This window comes from Petaurus breviceps, unplaced genomic scaffold, assembly GCF_028583685.1.
Source record: "Petaurus breviceps papuanus isolate PSGF00001 unplaced genomic scaffold, PetGlider_PUasm1.0 188, whole genome shotgun sequence".
In the NCBI taxonomy this organism is placed as follows: domain Eukaryota; kingdom Metazoa; phylum Chordata; class Mammalia; order Diprotodontia; family Petauridae; genus Petaurus; species Petaurus breviceps.
Window position 1 is genome coordinate 40,352,580 of NW_027185804.1, and position 18,968 is coordinate 40,371,547.

Here is an 18,968-nt window from a genome sequence, read left to right on the forward strand (position 1 = left end):
ACACAGTCTAGAATTTAGGTAGCATTTCTGTGTTATTCACTGTCATCTCTTTTTTTTGTAACCTATGCACAGTCTGAATATATGATTCAAGAATGGCATTATTTCCAATATATTCAGCAGCACCATCTTGCTAGAATTTTGAAAATGCTATAATTAGTTCCATTCAGTATCACAACTCCAGTCAGTATTGTGGCATCTGAAGACCCTGGACAGAAAGTGTTAATTTTACAGTTGATACCAAAAATGGTTTTAAGGAATCTCAAGCTTAACTTTAAAGTGTATTAGTTATGGCTAATTTTTATTTTTATCAGTCAATCCATTAAGCCTAAGTTCTGTAATATACTTTGCAATAGTATTTGATTTTTTTCCTGACATGCCTTTCACAAAATTGGGAAATGATCATAAATCGAGACACATTTTATAGGAAAGAATTGAATTCCACATTTCTAATCTTTACTCTAAATCCTCTATAATACCCTATGATTCCATATGGATTAGACCAAATCCACAGACCAAGAGTGAACCCATTTCCTAGTTTTCATGTTCTTACAGTTGAATCAGAACTTCTTTGTGGATCTGTAATGGGAGTGTAAATTTTTAAGATGTTCCCTGTCCCTAGGTTAAGTACATCTGGAGCCTCTGGTGGGAGACTTGTTTTTCAGGAACACCCACTCCTTGGTGCTTTGTGATTGGGCAGTGTGTCAAGAGTATTGTTACATTCTCTGACACAGGAGAAGGCTATATAATCCCTGATGTGAGACATTGTTTTGGGGTCACTTTGAGAAATGTTGTGTGATTTGACCAGATGAAACTCTGGGCAGCTGTTGAGAGCCCCCCACACCCTCCCCGGCTTTGAAAAAAACAGATGTTGATGCTTTCCTCTCTGGTAACTGTGACTTTGTATAGATGTAATGGTTGGGCGGTTGGAGGCCTGTCTGCTTGAAATGTTTCTCTCTGTATACTCTGAAGTTCGGGGTGCTAACGTTTTTCCCCTGAACTAGGTAAATGATGTGTTTGATTGATAAAACAAGATTGTTAACCCATTTTGAGTGGCTTTCCTTTAGCAAAGCAGATCTAAGAACCTGTGTTGGAAGCCACCCTGGAGACACTGGGGTGCTTGCCGCAACAGGATCAAGTTTCATTTCCTTTGTTAGTATGTCCAACATCTAATGATAATCTAATCATATTACTGAATGAGAGTCTGTTATTCAGGTATAAAATTTTTCATTATTTCAAGACAATTCCATTTTTTATGCCCTCCATTCTTCTGGACCTCTACCTATTCAAGAAAAACAAAGCAAAGGGGCAGAACCAAGATGGCAGGGTGACTCCAGAAGTTGCCTGAGATCTCCCCAGTTTCCGTCAGAAACAACATAGAGTCAAGGCTCTAAAAGAACTTTGGAGTGACAGTCTACAAAAAAAAGATAGAGTGAAACAATTTCCAGACAAAGATAATTTAGAAGGAATTCAGGAAAATTCTATCTCACTTCAGGAATGTGAAGGCACAGCTCAGCACAGATGGTGTCTGGGCAAGGAAATGGGAGATTATTAGCCACAGCACAGATAAACAACCAACCCTCTGTTGTTCTGGCTCAGCAAGACAGTGGCACAGCAAGATGGTTGTGAGGTCTCCAGGCCCAGCAGAGCAGGCAAACTGCCAGACCTGGAAGCTATTGCACAATACATACAAGTAGGACAGGCCACCCTAGTACAGTAAACAAGCTGCCAGCCCCAGAGACACCAGGAAAAAAAGCCCAGTAACCAGGCCCCTGGCCCCTTGTGCAAGAAACTTGGGCAAGTGCCCCTGTAGCACAGGAGTAGAACTCAAATTATATATTTTTAAATGACCAAAAAAAATAAACAAACAAATAAAAAATCCCTGACCACAGAAAGCTACTATGCCAATAGGGAAGATCAAAACACAAACTGAGAAGAGGAAAATAAAGTCAAAATACCTTTATTCGAAGCCTCAAAAAGGAATATAAATTGGTCTCAGTCCCAGAAAGCCTTCTTGGAAGAGTTTGAAATGGATTTAAAAGATGAAGTAAGAGGGGTTGGAGTCAAGATGGCAGAACAGAAACAGGACTTCTGTGGGGCTCCAGCTCCCACCTCCTCCAATTTATGTAAAAAGGTAATTCTGAACAAACTTTGGAGCTTTGGAACCCAAAAATTGACACAAAGAAGCTAACCTCCTGCTGAGGACAGCCTGGCAGGTCAGGAGGAATTGGCTATCACAGTGTACTGGGAGCTGAGCCCAGCCCTGCTTGAGCCAGAGGTGTTAGCCTCAGTGCAGGCCTGACCAGCTGCTGGCTGGAGGGCCTTCAGATCACCAGCATCTGTGGGGGTTTCCAGAATTACGAACCCATAGATGCTAAGTACAAAGTGAGATATCAGTGCAGTGTGGAATTCAGGATCTGATAGTTTGGGAGAGTGGTTGGATTCTGCCCCTGGGGCGAGAAGCGAATGAGGCACCACAGCTATGCAGCTGCAGCCATGTGGCATCTTCAGATCCTGACCTGCAGATTGTAGGGGGATCAAGCGACCAGTCTGATGGGTAATCACTCTTGCTTTAACCTGCTTGGTTCTGGATTGCCTTCTAGAGTGGAGGTCCTAGGGTGTGTGACCAGCTTGGCAGAGTGTATGGAGGCTTCAGAGAGGGCACCCATATAATAATGAAAATGATGCAAAGCAAAATAGACTGTGTCCAAAGTAGCAGCAATAATATGAGATGATCAGTTTGAATGAATTAATTTTAAAATGTGAAGCCCTAGAATAACACACCATCTTAAAATTAAAGTATAAAGTCCAGGACTATTCTAATTAGAATCTTTACTGATACTACTACTTTCATTGGGCAAAGCTGGGGGGAAAAATAAATTAAAAAAAACAAGAGTTAGAAAATTGAAAGCATGAAGTACAGTATAATTGATATCAGCATAACTACTAAAATTCAAGTTATTTAAATAATTAAATGCTTTTATAGATGATGAAACTAAAGATGAGGAAACTGAAGTCCCCATACTCCAGGTATCACATAAGACTCAAGATGTTCCCCATGTGCTACTGCTGCATCTCATATCGACCCCTCGGCAGAGATAAGAGCCAGTGCCAATTCTTTAAACCTACTTGAGTGCTATATTCCACAAAATTCTATGAACTGTTACTTCCATAGTGAAACAGACATGTTTCTTTCAGAACTACATTTGGTGATGGAAAATAATATCTATTGGAATTTTATGTTTTTCATAAATTCATGTAGGTGGAAGAAGCTGGAAGGTGGAAATAAAATGTCAGCCCAATAATATTATTAATAACAGAATTTGCCCTCCTGTCAGTAAAGAAATAGAGAACTAAAGCTGAGTAATTAATGTTAACTGTCAAAAATGATGAGATGTTTGCTATAAGAAAAGTCAAGTAAAACAAAAATCTTTTACTAAATCTCTACAATACGGCACAGGGGCTGTGCTAAATGTTGGGAAATGCAGAGAAAATTTAAAAAAAATACTTATTCCTTCTCTCAAAGAGCTGATATTTCAGTGGGAGAGACAATACACAAACAAATAGGTTAAAATGAAACAAAGTAAACTAGGTATACTTTAGAACAAAGGCAATAAGATTAAGGAGAATTGGGGAAGACTTTCCAGAAGATGGGACTTTAACTGTGACACCAGAGAAGCCAGAGGGACTAGATAGGAAGGAGAGAATTCTAGACTTTATTGTTCATTTCTTTGTGCATTCCCTTCTTTATTTATTTGTGAATTTATTAATTTATTCAGTTATTTATCTATTATCAATTTTTGGTATATATGCATATGTATTTTTGTGTGAGTGTGTATAAATAATTTTATCAAAATATTCTGATTGGTAGAGCGTTCCTGCTAGGACATGGAAGAATATTACAATTCCAATCTTCAACTCCAGTCCTGGTCATGCAATTCCTGGGGACATAGGAGTGTTCTAACTTTAACTGCATATCTTCCTATCTAATCTATAATACTTTAGTAACTACGAGTATGTGTGTATGTGTCTATATCTATACATATATATGTATATATGATATAAATCGATATAGATCTATTTCATTGATTATTTAATTGATTTTTTATGTATCATTCCATCAAACTTGGTGCTTTCCACATTTATTTATTTCTAAAGTACAATTAAGCCTAATGAACAGATCAATAAAGTAAACATGTGGTTTGAAATTTCCACTGAGATTTCAAGGAAATCCCATTCTGAAAATGTAATGCAGGAAACTCTGCAACTCTGAGTTTACTCTAGTGAATTGTTTTATAGACTTCGGGGACAGACTGAGAAGAGATTGTCTGGGGCCTGGTTCTCCAGGGTCCTTAGGCAGACCTAAGATAACTTCCTCCTTTCCCGGACTTAGCTCCTAGACACAACAAAATTTTTTATTTTGTTGCCGTTATTCTTTTTGGCTTAAACTATGAAATGGGGAACATTTCATTCTCCTGTCCCACTCCATATGTCAGAAAAGAACTCATAACTATTCCTCTAAAATTCTCTTCTCTTTCAAAGTTCTTAATTGTTATCATAGGCACCAGTATTTCCATATGGAAATTACCATAGTTTGAGATTATCAGGCTGTGTACATATACTTATATCCTCAACCTTGTTCTGATACTCTTTTCTCAGGGGTTTTATCACTATGGAAACGATATTTGATTAGGTGCATTACTCTCAGCAATTCTTATCTAAGAAATAAGACATAGAGAAGCATCCATCTATTGGTGAGTATATAGACTTGCATATTGAGGTATATGAGTGTCTGAAAATAGAAGAGATTCACTCAGCAACTAAAATTCACTAATAATTTAGTATTTATAAATCACCAATAACTAAAAGAAGGATGTCGGACATAAACAGGATTTCAACAAAGATTAGGAAGACCTTAAATGCAAATGGGGAGGGATAACTTTTTAGGTTAGAAGATGAATTTGCAAACCACTCCATTTAAGGCTTTTCTTACCATGAATTTCTTTAAGTTAAGGAGTAAGAGGGCTAAGAGCTCTAATTCTGAGGATTGCAGAGAACACAAAGCTTAATCAGAAAAGATTTTCTGGGGCTTATCACAAAGAATTTTTTCTAATTCCTGTAAAAATTGGCAAAGTATCTTAAAATCTAATACAAACCAAACAGCAGAGCTAGAAGGGACTATTGAAGAAATTCTCCTCCTAGAGTCCTCCAGGAGAGTAATTTTTTCCACCGTGGTCCCTTTAAGTAGAGGTCAGCAACTAAAGAGGCAAGACTAGAGGATCAATCTTCTAGTCAATATATAATTATTGAATATCTACAACAATGCTAGGTACCATGCTAAATGCTGGGGTTGCAAAAAGAAGCAAAAGACAGATAGTCCCTGTCCTCAAGGTATTTACAATCAAATAGGGGAGAGAAAAAATAGCAAATATATGAAAACAAGCATATGTATGTTGTTTATTTTATGCATGTAGTTTGTGCGTATTGTAAGTGTAAGTATATATATATATACACATGTGTGTATGTTTATATATATATATATACACACAGAATAAATAAAAATAACAATAGAAGGAAGTCACTAGAAATAAGAGAAAATAATTAAACAACATTAACTGATATGCAATTGCCTAGTGACTAGTAATTCCTCAGAAGTAAGAGAGCCGCATGCATAGATCATAGCAGTTTTAAACAAACTTAGAACATTACAGGTGGCAGATTAGTTGAGGCTACACAGTTACTTTACTTACTTGAGACTGGGTAATAAGAACAAGATGTCAGCTGAGAACATCTTAACCCTGAAGTTACAACTTGCTAGCCTAGTTGTCTCCTAAGTTCTCAAAAACCTATTCTAAGAGGCATGTAAAGGCATGTTTCTTTGTGGATATTAATATCAAAATATCAAGGTCTAACAAGTAGTCTCCAAGACAGAGGAGGCTTTTTTTCAGCATAGAAAGAGAAGTCTTATGTTCTTGAATAAAATAGAGACAGATGCTCAATATATGCATTCCTGTAACTCCCTTTCTTTAATTTCTTAGGTTACTTTTCCTAGGAGATGTTTCTCCCACATACACAGGATATAGTTTGTATCCAATTCCTAAAAGGACCATAGGATATGGAACACAGAGTAATGGTAAGATTGTTAGATCGTGATATTTTAGAATGAGAGGGATTCTTTGAAAACAAGATGTCAGCCTGATGACCCTACACCAACAAAAATAACTGTCCTCCATTTATACATGTTTAAATCCATTCCTAACATCCAGGTCCACTTTCTCCATCAAGCCTCCCTCGACCTAATTTAGAGATCTCTTGTTGCCTTGTGATAGTGACTATTTTTTTAATGACTTGGATAAAAGCATAATTACATGCTTGTCAAATTTTAAGTGCCTGCAAATCATAGTGTTGAATGTTGGTTTTGAGAATAAGGAACTAAATAAAACAAACAAACCATGCGGACAAATGTCCAAAATATATAGGATGGTATTTTATAAGAAAAATTATAAGAATTATAATTTATAATAATTATACCAATATATTTATATTTATGATATAAAATATAATATATTTATAATAATTGTTATAATAAGAAAAATAAAAACTAAGAAAAATATATATATTTTTTTATTTTGGGGTCCTACAAATCAACTTTACTAATACAAGTGGGACTTATTGCCAAGTATTGTTTCCCACTGGGAATGTTTGGTTTGATCAGAGTGCATAGAGCTTCCAGATCTAAACAGAGCAGACTACATATTATTACAGTATAGAAGATAAAATGGAGTGACTAGAGAATTGAGCAGAGGAAGATCAATTAGGAGAAATGTCTAGTAGTCTCCTCAAGAAGTGATAAGGACGTTAACCTAAGTTGTTAACTGTGTGAGTGAAGATAAAGAGATGTTTTTATGAGATGTTGTGGGGGTGAAATGTCTAGACTTCACCACTGATCAGGAAAGGTGAAGGAAAATAGAGATTCCAGGAAAATTATGAGTTTATAAATCTGGGAAACTGGTGGGATACTGGTGCCTATGATAAAAATTAAGAACTTTGAAAGAGAAGAGAATTTTACAGGAATAGTTATGAGTTCTTTTCTGATATATTTTATAAATGTGTGTTCATATGTATGCATACTTATATAATAGATTTAGCTAGGGATGCATGTGTTATATCTATATGTATATGTGTCCATACTCGAAAATGTGTGCATGTGTTGCAAATATATGCAAACATAGCTATTTATACAATGCATATACTACAATAGTTATATATGTATATGTATATATATATATAAACATACATAGCTATACAATGTACAACAGGAATACACATGAAACTATGTGGGTACTTATATGTATACATATGAGTGAAATGCCAAACAATTCAACCAATTTTTTTTTATTCTAGATTCAAGAGAAGATCAGTGAATATATCTGAGCAGAGTGAATTACTTTACTAGACCTACACTTGAGAAAATTTTGGTAGTTGTGTGAATTGCATTAGAGTGGGAGCAAGCTTGAGACAAAGAGAAAAAATCAAAAGGTAATGCCATAATGTTGGTGAGAGGTGAGGAAGGTGGTGGATATGGGATTAGAGAGGATAAATGGAAGAAATTTTGTAAAGGAAGAAATGCCAGGTTAATTCAAATAGTTAATTCCCAAGTACTAAAAGAAGCAACCTAAGATTGCTGAATCATTTACAGTAATTTTTGATATGTCTCAGAGAACAGGGGAGACACTGCAGAATTAGGGAAAGGTACATGCCCTTATTATTTTAAGAAGAAGAAAGAAATTACAAATACATAGGTCAGTGGGAATGTCTTAAATTCCCCATATGAAGAAAATTTTAAAAATATATATTAATAAACTGTGGCTAACAAATGAATATGTGAAAAAAGAAATGGTGATCACAAAATACCAGCATAGTTAAGTGAAAAACTAAAAGGTCATGCATTTTTATTTTCGCTTTGATGAAATCTCTACTTTGGTGAGCATCCACATAGTTGATTTAGTAAAAGACCTGAGTTGAAGTTTGGTTTATGCCGTTTACCTGGTTTATGATCATGGACACAGAATCAAATTATTTCATGGTACATCCAACTCTACAAGGTTTTAGGTAATACACCAGTTAATGCTCTGTTCTCAGGGTGAAATTTTCACATAAATAATCCCCTACACAAATGAAATTATAATCATTGCTCAAGGTGGTGAGGAGAAATTTATTGGTTGAGATGAAATTGCCATAGATTTGATTTATGTTGGTTTTAGAAACTATCATAAGCAAATTTATGTAAAATAGGGTGATGTAAGCTGAATGGTAGTAAAGTTTTGTGGATTCAGAAGTACTTTAAAACTAGACTTAAGTATTATTTATATAATTATCTAAATATTGTTTATTTAATAGCTTCCTATTTTCTAGAAAATCTGAATCATGACTCTAGAATAGTCATCTAGGGATTTCCATATGCCAAATCATAGTTTTAGACATAGGTTGGGAGAATAAAAAATAAAAAATCATAACAAGTCAGAGCTTAAAAAATAAAATTATTTTAAAAATATAGTTATTTTAAAAAATCATTAAAAATATATAAATAAAATATAATATATACATATAAATATATAAAGTATATAAATGAAATAAAAAAATATAAAATTATTTTAAAAAATAGAATTATTTCAAAAATACAATTTATTAATAAAATAAAAAAATTAACAAGTCAGATTCAAAATACATAGGATGGAGTTTTTAAGACAAGCATAAATTCTTGTTCTGAGGTCCCCAAATCAATTTGGCAAATACAAGAAGAAGGATTTATAGCTATGTGTTGCTTTGTCATTGAGGCAGGGGACTACTAGATGGTGTAGTCAGTTGAAATAAGGGGAAAAGTTTATCCAGGAGAACAGAATAATCAATGAGAAGCTGAGAAAAAGGACTGATAGCAATATCCTTGTATTTGAAGGACTGGCTAGTAAATCAATCAGGCAATCCAAAAACATGAGTTAAATGCCACAGATTCTTCCAGGTACTATGGACACAAAGACAACAGGCCTCTTCAAGTAACTTACTGTATACTGGGGGGAAATGGCAAATATTTCTAAAAATAATATTTAGGAGAAAATATACAATAAATAGAAGGTAATTTGTTTGGCAAAGCATGAAATTTAAAGGACTTGTAAGAGGAGGACTAAGGAAGCATGCTGTAAATAATAAACAAAGAAAATATTAAACAAAACAAACAAAACTAGGAAATCTGATAGACCAGAAGAGATAATTTGTTGCAGCTGTGGTGAGAGGGGATCACATATGTAAAAGTATACATATTAGATGAAGAGGTAAGTGTGAGAATTGGCAGGAAAGCCATTGTGATTAAACAACGAAGGACGAGAAGAGAAATAATGTACGTTTAAGGTGGAAAAAATAGACGAGAGTCAAAGTTGTTATATACTTAAATGCCAAGCATAGGAGTTTGTATTTGATGCAGGAGAGAAAAAGAAAATTGTGTAGAAGAGTGATAAAGTCTGATCCATTCATTAGGCCAATCAATATGGCAGCTATAAGGGAAGGATTAATCCCAGAAAAAAAGGGACAACATAGATAGATACTGCAAAGATATCAATTTATTTGAATGCAAATATAAGTTACAATTCATTTAGAAATATTCAATTTGAATTAATTCCCTTGAAATGAAATTTCTTAAAGCAAGGACTGAAAGAAATCATAAGGTTATTTGTAAGGGTGTTCTTTCTGAATCATGTGTTAAAGTATACAGCCATGGATTTTATTTTTCCTTACCTTTGATAGGCTATGATTGTATGACTTTGAAATTCTCTACAAAAGGAACCATGGTGAATGCTAACCAAAATCAGAGTGTTACAGTCATGTTCATCCTCTTAGGATTCTCTGATTACCCAGATCTCCAAGTGCCCCTCTTCCTGGTGTTCCTGGCCATCTATGTGGTGACTATGGTGGGAAATGTGGGCATGATTGTTATCATCAGGTGCAACCCCAAGCTCCATACCCCTATGTACTTTTTCCTCAGTCATTTGTCCTTTGTGGATTTTTGTTACTCCACTATAATTACACCCAAACTCTTAGAAATCCTAGTTGTAGAAGACAGAACTATCTCATTCATGGGTTGCATCATGCAATTTTCCTTTGCTGTCACCTGTGTGGTGACAGAGATGTTCATGTTGGCAGTGATGGCTTATGATCGATTTGTAGCCATTTGCAATCCCTTACTGTATACAGTCACTATGTCCCAGAAACTTTGTGCCCTTCTGGTCACAATATCTTATTCATGGGGCCTAATTTCTTGTGTGGTCTTCACCTACTCTCTCCTTATCTTGTCTTTTTGTGGGATCAACATCATTAATAATATTCTCTGTGAATATTCTGCCATCCTCTCTGCCTCTTTCTCTGATAAACACTTAAATGAGGTAATTCTATTTAGTCTTTCAAATTTTAATACCTTTTGCACACTCATAATTATACTTACCTCCTATCTCTTTATCTGTATAACTGTCATGAACATGCCTTCCACCAGTGGGAGACGTAAAGCCTTCTCCACCTGTGCCTCTCACTTGACAGCTGTTACCATCTTTTTTGGGACTATCTTCTGCCTCTACTGTGTGCCCAGTTCCAAAAGCTCATGGCTCATTATCAGAGTAAGCACTGTTTTTTGTACAGTGGTGATTCCCATGTTGAACCCATTAATATACAGTCTCAGGAACAAAGATGTGAAGGAAACATTCAGGAAATTAATGGATAGCAAAGTATTTTCTCACTAAAGTTTTTGTATGGGTGATGTCTGTACTTGTTGAATGACATAAGAACTTATCATGATATTAAACTAACAAATTCATTCCTAATATCCATTTTATCTGGTAGTCTGGCATTAATAGCCACATCCATACAGAAGTCAGTCATGAGGATGTAAGTGAAAAAGAGACACGTAAAATGAGAAAAACAATCACAGGGAGAAAAACAACAGCGAGTACAGGAGCAATGACCGCAAAAAATAACTTATCAACAAAAGCAACAACAAAAGCATCCCTTTCTGACTTTTTCCAAAAGACAAAGCCAGTTTCAAGGCCATATAGAAAGGGAAACATCTTAAATTGGGGGTTAAAGTAAATCTGTTGCTTTGATAAATTGGATAATTGTTTTCTTCAATGATTCTTCTGATCTCTCAATATTCTGCAAAAAAATATAAAAGAATCATAAGGGTGAGGCAACACAAGAAAAATGCTGAAAATAAATTTAATAGGGCTTATCTTAACCAACTTCAGAGAACACATTGAGATGAGTATGATGATGATGATGTTGATATTGGTAAGAAAATCAATCCCTGATTTGGATTTCTTTCTGGTATAACTGTGCACAGTGAAGAATGACTAATCAGAATCAACTATTTAAGTTTGCTCTAGTCCTGGCATGTGATAATATGTATGTGTGGGTGTGTATCTGTTTTTGTTTCTCTATTGCTTGCATCCAGTAAAATGGATTAGAGGTATGCGATTCAAAGTTAAATTTCTATTTTGGGGTGTCATTGCAATAGGATTTTGAACTGTCTTGAGAGGAGCAAGATCCTTAGGCATTCAACTTTGGGATTAAAGATTACACACACACACACACACACACACACACATCTTTATTAAATGTCAAGTAAGATTTTGAAGTATCAAAATTGTATATTGATTATAAAAAACAAATTTTATTGGAATAAAATTGCCATATTTTTGGAAAACATTTTTATACAAAATTTATGAGTATATGTAATGTTAATGGAATAGAAAGATCTTGCCTGTCCATTTAATAGGCCTGTAGTACTTGCTTGAATCACATGGGACCTGATTTACATGGAGCCTGGATCACATGGATTTAAGAATGGTAGGAGCTTCCCCAGTGGAATTTTAACTGAAATAGAATGTTGGGGAGATAGACAGTGCAGAGTGTGAGAGGCAGAACAATGAGGGGAGCCACACAGTACTCAAAGGGAGAAGCAGCTTGAGTGGGCTAAGGGAGGAACTAGTCTAAGGAAATCTGTTTGTACAGAAGCTTAACAAAAAAGAATGCCTAAGATGTATGTCCTCCCTGGAATGATGATGATAAATACTTTGTTAAATATTATCTCCTTGTATTTTAATACAAATAAATACTTTGTTTTTGCATTAATGAGGAAAGTTTATTGTATGTTGTGAATTTACCCTGGAAATACAATGAATACAGGTATCACATTGGCCTTACAACATATAACACCGATTTATCAGAGTAATGTCTAGGCCCCAATAAATATGTGGCCTATATAATTCTTAAAAGAAGAAGAATAAATCAATGACTTGAATATCTCTTTAAATTTTGTAATAATTTTTTAATAATTAAAACAACCTCAAGGGCCAGAGCAAGATGGTGGAATAGAAACAGGACTTCCGCATGGCTCCAGCTTCCATCTCCTCCAATACATGTACAAAATGATTCTAAATAAAATTTAAAGCTAAGGAGCACCAGAGTTACAGAGAGAAACAAATCTCCAGCTGAAGGAAGCCTGGCAGCAAGGGTTCATCTAACCAAGCTGGGAGCAGGGCACAGTCCTGGCTGAGCTGCAGTTTTAGCCCCAGGCAGCCAAACCAGCCACTGCTAGAGCAGACTTCACAAGAGCAAATCACTAACAGCTGTAGCAGTTTCCAGGCTTCTCAATCCACAAATGCCAAAGACAAAGTAAAAGGTCAGGGTTGAACTTTGTCCAAATGGGGGAGGGCAGTCCGGCTGCTAGAAGCAGAGGAGGCATGGTGGCTGCAGCCACTGCTGCCTGGCTGCTTCCAGACCTCTTGGCCAGCAGATCGTAGGGAGAAGAAGAGACCATTTAGAGGCTAAGCACTCTTGCTTTGACCTGCTTGTAACCAGATCGTGCTCTTGGGTGGTGTGTGACCTGGAGTGTCACCAGTGAGCCAGAGCTTTTGGGGGCTATAGAGAGGGCATCCATCTAATAGCTCAGACAGCTGCAAAAACCCCAGCGATTTGGAATATAGCTCTTTTCATTTTGGAAGCAGAGTTCTACCATGGCAAAGACCTCAAAAGTCAAGTAATTGGTTGCCAATTTGGGGAAAAAAAGAAATCAAGTCATGGACCTGAAGGAATACATAGAAGTCAGAACTACAGCATCAAAAGCCTCCAAGAAAAATATGAACTAGTGAGGCCATGGAGGAGCTCAAGAACAATTTTGAAAATCAAGTAAGAGAAGTGGAGGAAATATTGGGAAGAGAAATGAGAAAGATGCAAGAAAATCAGGAATAGTGAGTCAACTGCCTGCTAAAGGAGAATCAATAAAAAAAAAATTGAAAGAAATAACACCTTAAAAAAATAGACTAACTCAAATGGCAAAATAGGCCAAAAAAGCCAATGAGAAGAATAAGAATGCTTTAAAAAGCTGTATTTGCCAGATAGAAAAGGAATTTCAAAAAGTCACTGAAGAGAAGAACTCCTTCACAATTAGATTGGAGCAAATGGAAGTAATGACTTTATGAGAAATCAAGATATTATAAAACAGATCGAAATAAATGAAAAAATAGAAGGCAATGTGAAATATCTCATTGGAAAAACCCTGACCTGGAAAATTGATCCAGGAGAGATCAATTAAAAATTTCTGGACTACCTGAAAGCCATGATCAAACAAAGAGTCTAGACACCATCTTTCAAGAAAAGGTCAAGCTAAATCGCCCTGATATTCTAGAACCAGAATGCAATATAGTAATTGAAAGAATTCACCAATTGTTTCTTTAAAAAGATCCCTAAAAGAAAACTCCTAGGAATTACAGAGAAATTCCAGAGTTCCTAGTTCAAGGAGAAAATACTGCAAGCAGTCAGGAAGAAATAATTTGAGTATTGTGGAAACACAATCAGGATAACACAAGACCTAGAAGCTTCTACATTAAGGGATCAAAGAACTTGGAATATGATATTCCAGAGGTCAAAGGAGCAAGGACTAAAACCAAGAATCACCTACCCAGCAAAACTGAGTATAATGCTACAGGGGAAAATATGGTCATTCAATTCAGTACAAGATTTCCAAGCATTCTTGAAGAAAAAAACCCTAGCTGAACAGAAAATGTGCCTTTCAAATATGAGAAGCAAGGGAAGTATGAGACAGTAAATATTTAAAAGAAATCATAAGAAACTTATTAATGTTTAACTATTTACATTTCTACATGGGAAAATGATAACTGTAACTCATAAGTTTTTTCTCAGTATGAGGATAGCTGAAGGGAATACATACATATATATTTGTATACATACATACATATATATATATATATATGTGAGTGTGGGCATTTGTATGTTCATGTATACATAGACAGAGGGCACAGGATTTGTTGGATATGAAGGGATGATATCTAAAAATAAAATTAAGAGGCGAGAGAGGAATTTATTGGGAGAAGAAGAAAGGGAGTAATTGGTTAGGGTAAATTGCCTTGTATAAAAGAGTCAAGGGAAAATTGTTGGAATGCAGGGGAAGAGCAGGAAGGTGAAAGGGAATGGGACAATCTCATTTTCATCGAATTTTGCTTAAGGAGGGAATAACATACGCACTCAAGTTGGTATCTTACACTAAAGGAAAATAGAGGGGTAGGGGATAAGAGGGGAGATGATAAAAGAAAGAACAGATTGGGGGAAGGGTTATTCAGTAAGCTTGCTAATTTGGGTTAGGAGGTAGGGGAAAGATGGGGAGAGAAAACTCTAACTCTGAATCTTATGGAAATGAAAGTTGAAAACTAAAAATAAATAAATTTAAATTTAAAAGATTAACAAAACCAACCTCAAAAAATTTGGAGGTACCAAATCACACAATATACAAAGATAATTAAAAATAAAGTTGTTAGCTATAAAGACTGCGCATTTGGTGCAATACTACACTCTTTTTGAGTTGTTTTATGGTCTTGAAAATAATATGCAATTTCAATAAGTATTTTTAATATGAATCCTATGACTAGAACTAAACATTAATAAATAAGCAAAACAGGATTACATCTATAAACAGGATTAGTAATTTTTAAATTTGTTAGGCATTCAATTATTTTCAAAGTAATATAAACTTTGAAATGAAAATTATATGCTTCTAAAATTTATTTTATTCCTTTTTCATTTTTCAAAGTCCCTATGTTTGTATTGGGGAAAAATAATAAGAAATGTAAAATTAATATGGAAAAAAAAGAAAAAGAAATTCTTGAAAATGTGGCAGATTAAATAGAGAATAGAATAGTTGAGGGGAAACTGTTGATCTTAAGATAATGTGACATAGAGGGAACATGATTACAAGTTGAAATTAATAGAATTTGCCTGAAGACTTGGGAGAGGCAAGGTTCTTTCTCCACAACATTATCTATACAGATGACAAACTGATTTTCCTAAGAAACAGAGAAAACCTTGGCAGTCTCCTACTCATTAAATTACAGTGGTTCCCTATTGTGTGAATTATCAAATATGAGCTTTTCTGGTATTTTTAATCTCTTCATAACCTGACCCCAAACTACTTCAGCCTAGGATGCATTGCTCATCACAACTCTAGTATTTGGCCAAACTAATCTTTTTTCTTTGTGAAATTAAATATTAGATCTTGGATCTTCATAGCTTTGCATGGCCCATCATTAGTAAATGGATTTCCTCCACCCCTGTCAAGTCTGTCTTTGTATGTTCCAGCACAGTACTATCCTAAAATAGGTCAATAAATGATTTTTGTTGATTGGTGATTGTCCTTGCACATGAAGATGTACAACACAACTTGCAGGGCTAGGGATACGTTGGGAAAGAAGTTCCTATCACCTCTTTCCTGGGCCAAAGTAAATTAATAAGAATTTGTGAAGTTAATCAACATGAATTTGAGATGGAAATAAGAACTTATTGTTTTGTAGGATGTGCTTCCCAAAGCAATCTCCTGATGTTTTGATTAAGGGAAAAAGAAGTTTTATAACAGTAAACCAGCGACATGGATATATCAGAATTTTCTCTCAGGTGATTTTCAGGTTGCTCCATGGCCCCTTTAGATTCCAATGGTCACAATTATCTCTCAGAGATCTTTCTCCACCCCCCTAGGTAGATAAAGAGCATAATCTTTGGCTTACAGCTAAAGTGACATATTTCCTTTTAAGTATAGTATTCTTTTCTAGGAAATTTCCCGGAATCTGTGTTTCATATTATCATACCACTTGCTTGCCTTCTGCAACTCTATGCCATACCACCACTTGCAAACTTCCACCCCTTTCCATGTTCCTGAGTCTGTCTCTGAGAACAGTAAGTTTTACTATGATTTCCATAAAGACTATGTCAATGAATTGTTAGACTGGTACCAAGTTATTTTATATCTGAATTTGGCATCAAATGAATTACTAATAGTCAATGAAAGGTTAACAAAAGGTGTTTTGCTTAATATCAATGCAGACAGGATGGATAACAATGATATAATAGTATTTTGATTCTGTAGGTGGAAACACTCTAATCCCTTTGTGGCCCTGAGGCTGGTCAGCAAAGCATGTCCTGTGGACTCATTAGGTCTTGGGATATTAGTCATGTGAAAAGGGGTAATATAACATGGCTGGCCCTTTGAATGCCCTTACTTAGTTCAATTAGGAAGGAAAGTCAATATGAGCAAAGGATATCAAACATTGTTTCAGCCTGAAAAAGTGGAATTTTTGAACTTTTCCCACTTCCAGGATAATCACATTCTTTTTTTGATACATTTTGTGGAAAACAAACAAAAAACAAAACAAAACAAAAACATTAGCCTTACCTTTTTTGCTAGGGAGGAATGAGACATTTATAATCACCACTCCATTTGATTTTCAGGCCCTAAACACTCCGGCTCCTTAGCTATCTACTCAATTACAATTATTGTCTTCCCCTATTAGCATAAAAGCTCCTTGAGGGCAAGGGCTCCTGACATTTCTTGTATTTGTATCTCTAGCAATTAGCACATGCCTAGAAAATAGTAAATGCTTGCATCAGCTCATTGTAGACAGGGATAAGTACACACACACATACATATATCTGTGAAGATATAGATGTCTATAAATTCTATATATATATATGTAGAAATATCTAAACAGATGATAGATAGAGAGAGAGAGAGAGAGAGATAAATGTCTCTATATCTATCATCTCCTCAGAGTCAAGCACAATACATAGCACATAGTAATCACTAGCACACATCTGTTTATTGATTGATTAAGAGTTGACTCTTTTTTCTCCCAGAACAGCAACCTGTCACCAAACAATGAACCTAAGTCATAAAGCTTTCTTAAGCCTTTCAATAAATCAGCAAACTTGTGGCAGAAGAAACCTTACCTTGTGATTTCTAGGGCATCCCTGCTTCTGCCTTTGCTGCTCTGTTTTAAAACAACTCAGGCTGTTGACATTTACCTTCCTTTTAAATTCCATGTCCTTCATATTCCTTAACATAAGCCTTCTCAAAATCATTTCTCTTATTCTCTTCAGTAGGAAACATGGTGACTGATGGCAGAAATCCAAGTGCTGTGACTTCATCAGGTTCCATGGATGCAACCATCATCTCCATGCAACTGATTTCTACATCTCCACTGCCAGTCTTGGTATCTCTGTTTACCTACAATCATGTACCACTGACTTTTAAGCATCTCAAATTGGATGTTATAGAAGTGTTTCAAGTCAATTGTAGCCCAAAGAGAATACATTATCTTCTCTAAACTTTCTGTCTCCATTTCTGAATTTCCCTATAATTATGAAAGACTCCGCCATCCTCCCAGTGACATAGTTTCAGAATTTCATTGTCATCCTCAATATCTCATTCTCATTTATCCCACTTAGTCAATGTTGTGAAATCTGTTGGTTTCTGCCATTGTTAACATCTCTCCTATATATCCCTTTCCCTCTAATCCCATACCTACTATTTTCATCACCTCTTGCCTAGTCTATTATTGGTCTTCTAACTAGACTTACTTCCTCAAATCTCTCCATTCTTCCTTCACCTGACAACGTGTATGTACCTGGTTTTTTATTAATTTGTTTTGTTGTCTTAAGTAAAATCTTGGTATGGCCATGTCACACCTCCCCTTCACCTTCCCATCTTTCAGGCAAAGTGAACTTCTGTTACTGGCAGAATCAAATGTAAACACCTCTTTGGTATCTCTATCTCTTCATATTCTGTCCCTCTCCACTTTTTATTCATTAATCCCCTACACACACTTTAGAATTCAGCTATACTGCACTTTTTACTGTTATTTTGAACATTAAGCTACATCTTCTTGCCTTTATACAAGCTGTCCCCTGTTCCCTCAGGGAATTCTCTGTTCCCTTATTTCTATTCCTAGCATCCCCCTCTTTCTTCAAAAAATAAACTGATTTCTTACCTTCAGTCAGAGACCTTTCCCAGTCCCCCAACTGTTAGTAATGCTTCTAATATTATCTTCTATCTGATATCTTATATTTACTTAATTTCTTAAAGATCAACTATCTTATTGGGAATATTTCCCTCACTAAGATATATAGCATTTATACAGCATTTTATGGTTTGCAAAGTGCTTTAGAAGTAGTATCTTAGGGCTGCTAGGTGGCATAGTGAATAGAGCACTGGCCCTAGAGTCAGGAGGTCCTGAGTTCAAATTCAGCCTCAGACACGACACATTTCCTAGCCGTGTGACCTTTGGCAAATCATTTAATCCCAATTGCCCATCCAAAAATAAAAGGAAGTAGTATCTCATTTTGTCCTCATTATAACCCTGGGAGATATGATATTATCCCCATTTTATAGAAGAGGAAATTGAGGCAGATAAAAGCTAAGTTACTCACAGGATCATACAACTAAGACTAGATTACAACTCAATTCCTTCTACCTCCAGGTTCAGGGAACTATACAATGTACAATGTAGCTGAGAACAAAAGGAAAGAAAGAAAGGAAGGAAAGAAGGAAGGAAGGAAGGAAGGAAGGAAGGAAGGAAGGAAGGAAGGAA

At 35.5% G+C, this 18,968-nt stretch overlaps 1 protein-coding gene across 1 annotated transcript; it reads left to right on the top strand.

Annotated features, from left to right (window-relative positions):
* Positions 1–9,836: 9,836 nt before the first annotated feature.
* Positions 9,837–10,781, top strand: LOC138163523 (olfactory receptor 5D18-like). Its single transcript, XM_069090977.1, has one exon. It carries the CDS (start codon positions 9,837–9,839, stop codon positions 10,779–10,781), a length of 945 nt encoding a protein of 314 aa, XP_068947078.1.
* The last annotated feature ends 8,187 nt before the right edge of the window (positions 10,782–18,968 follow it).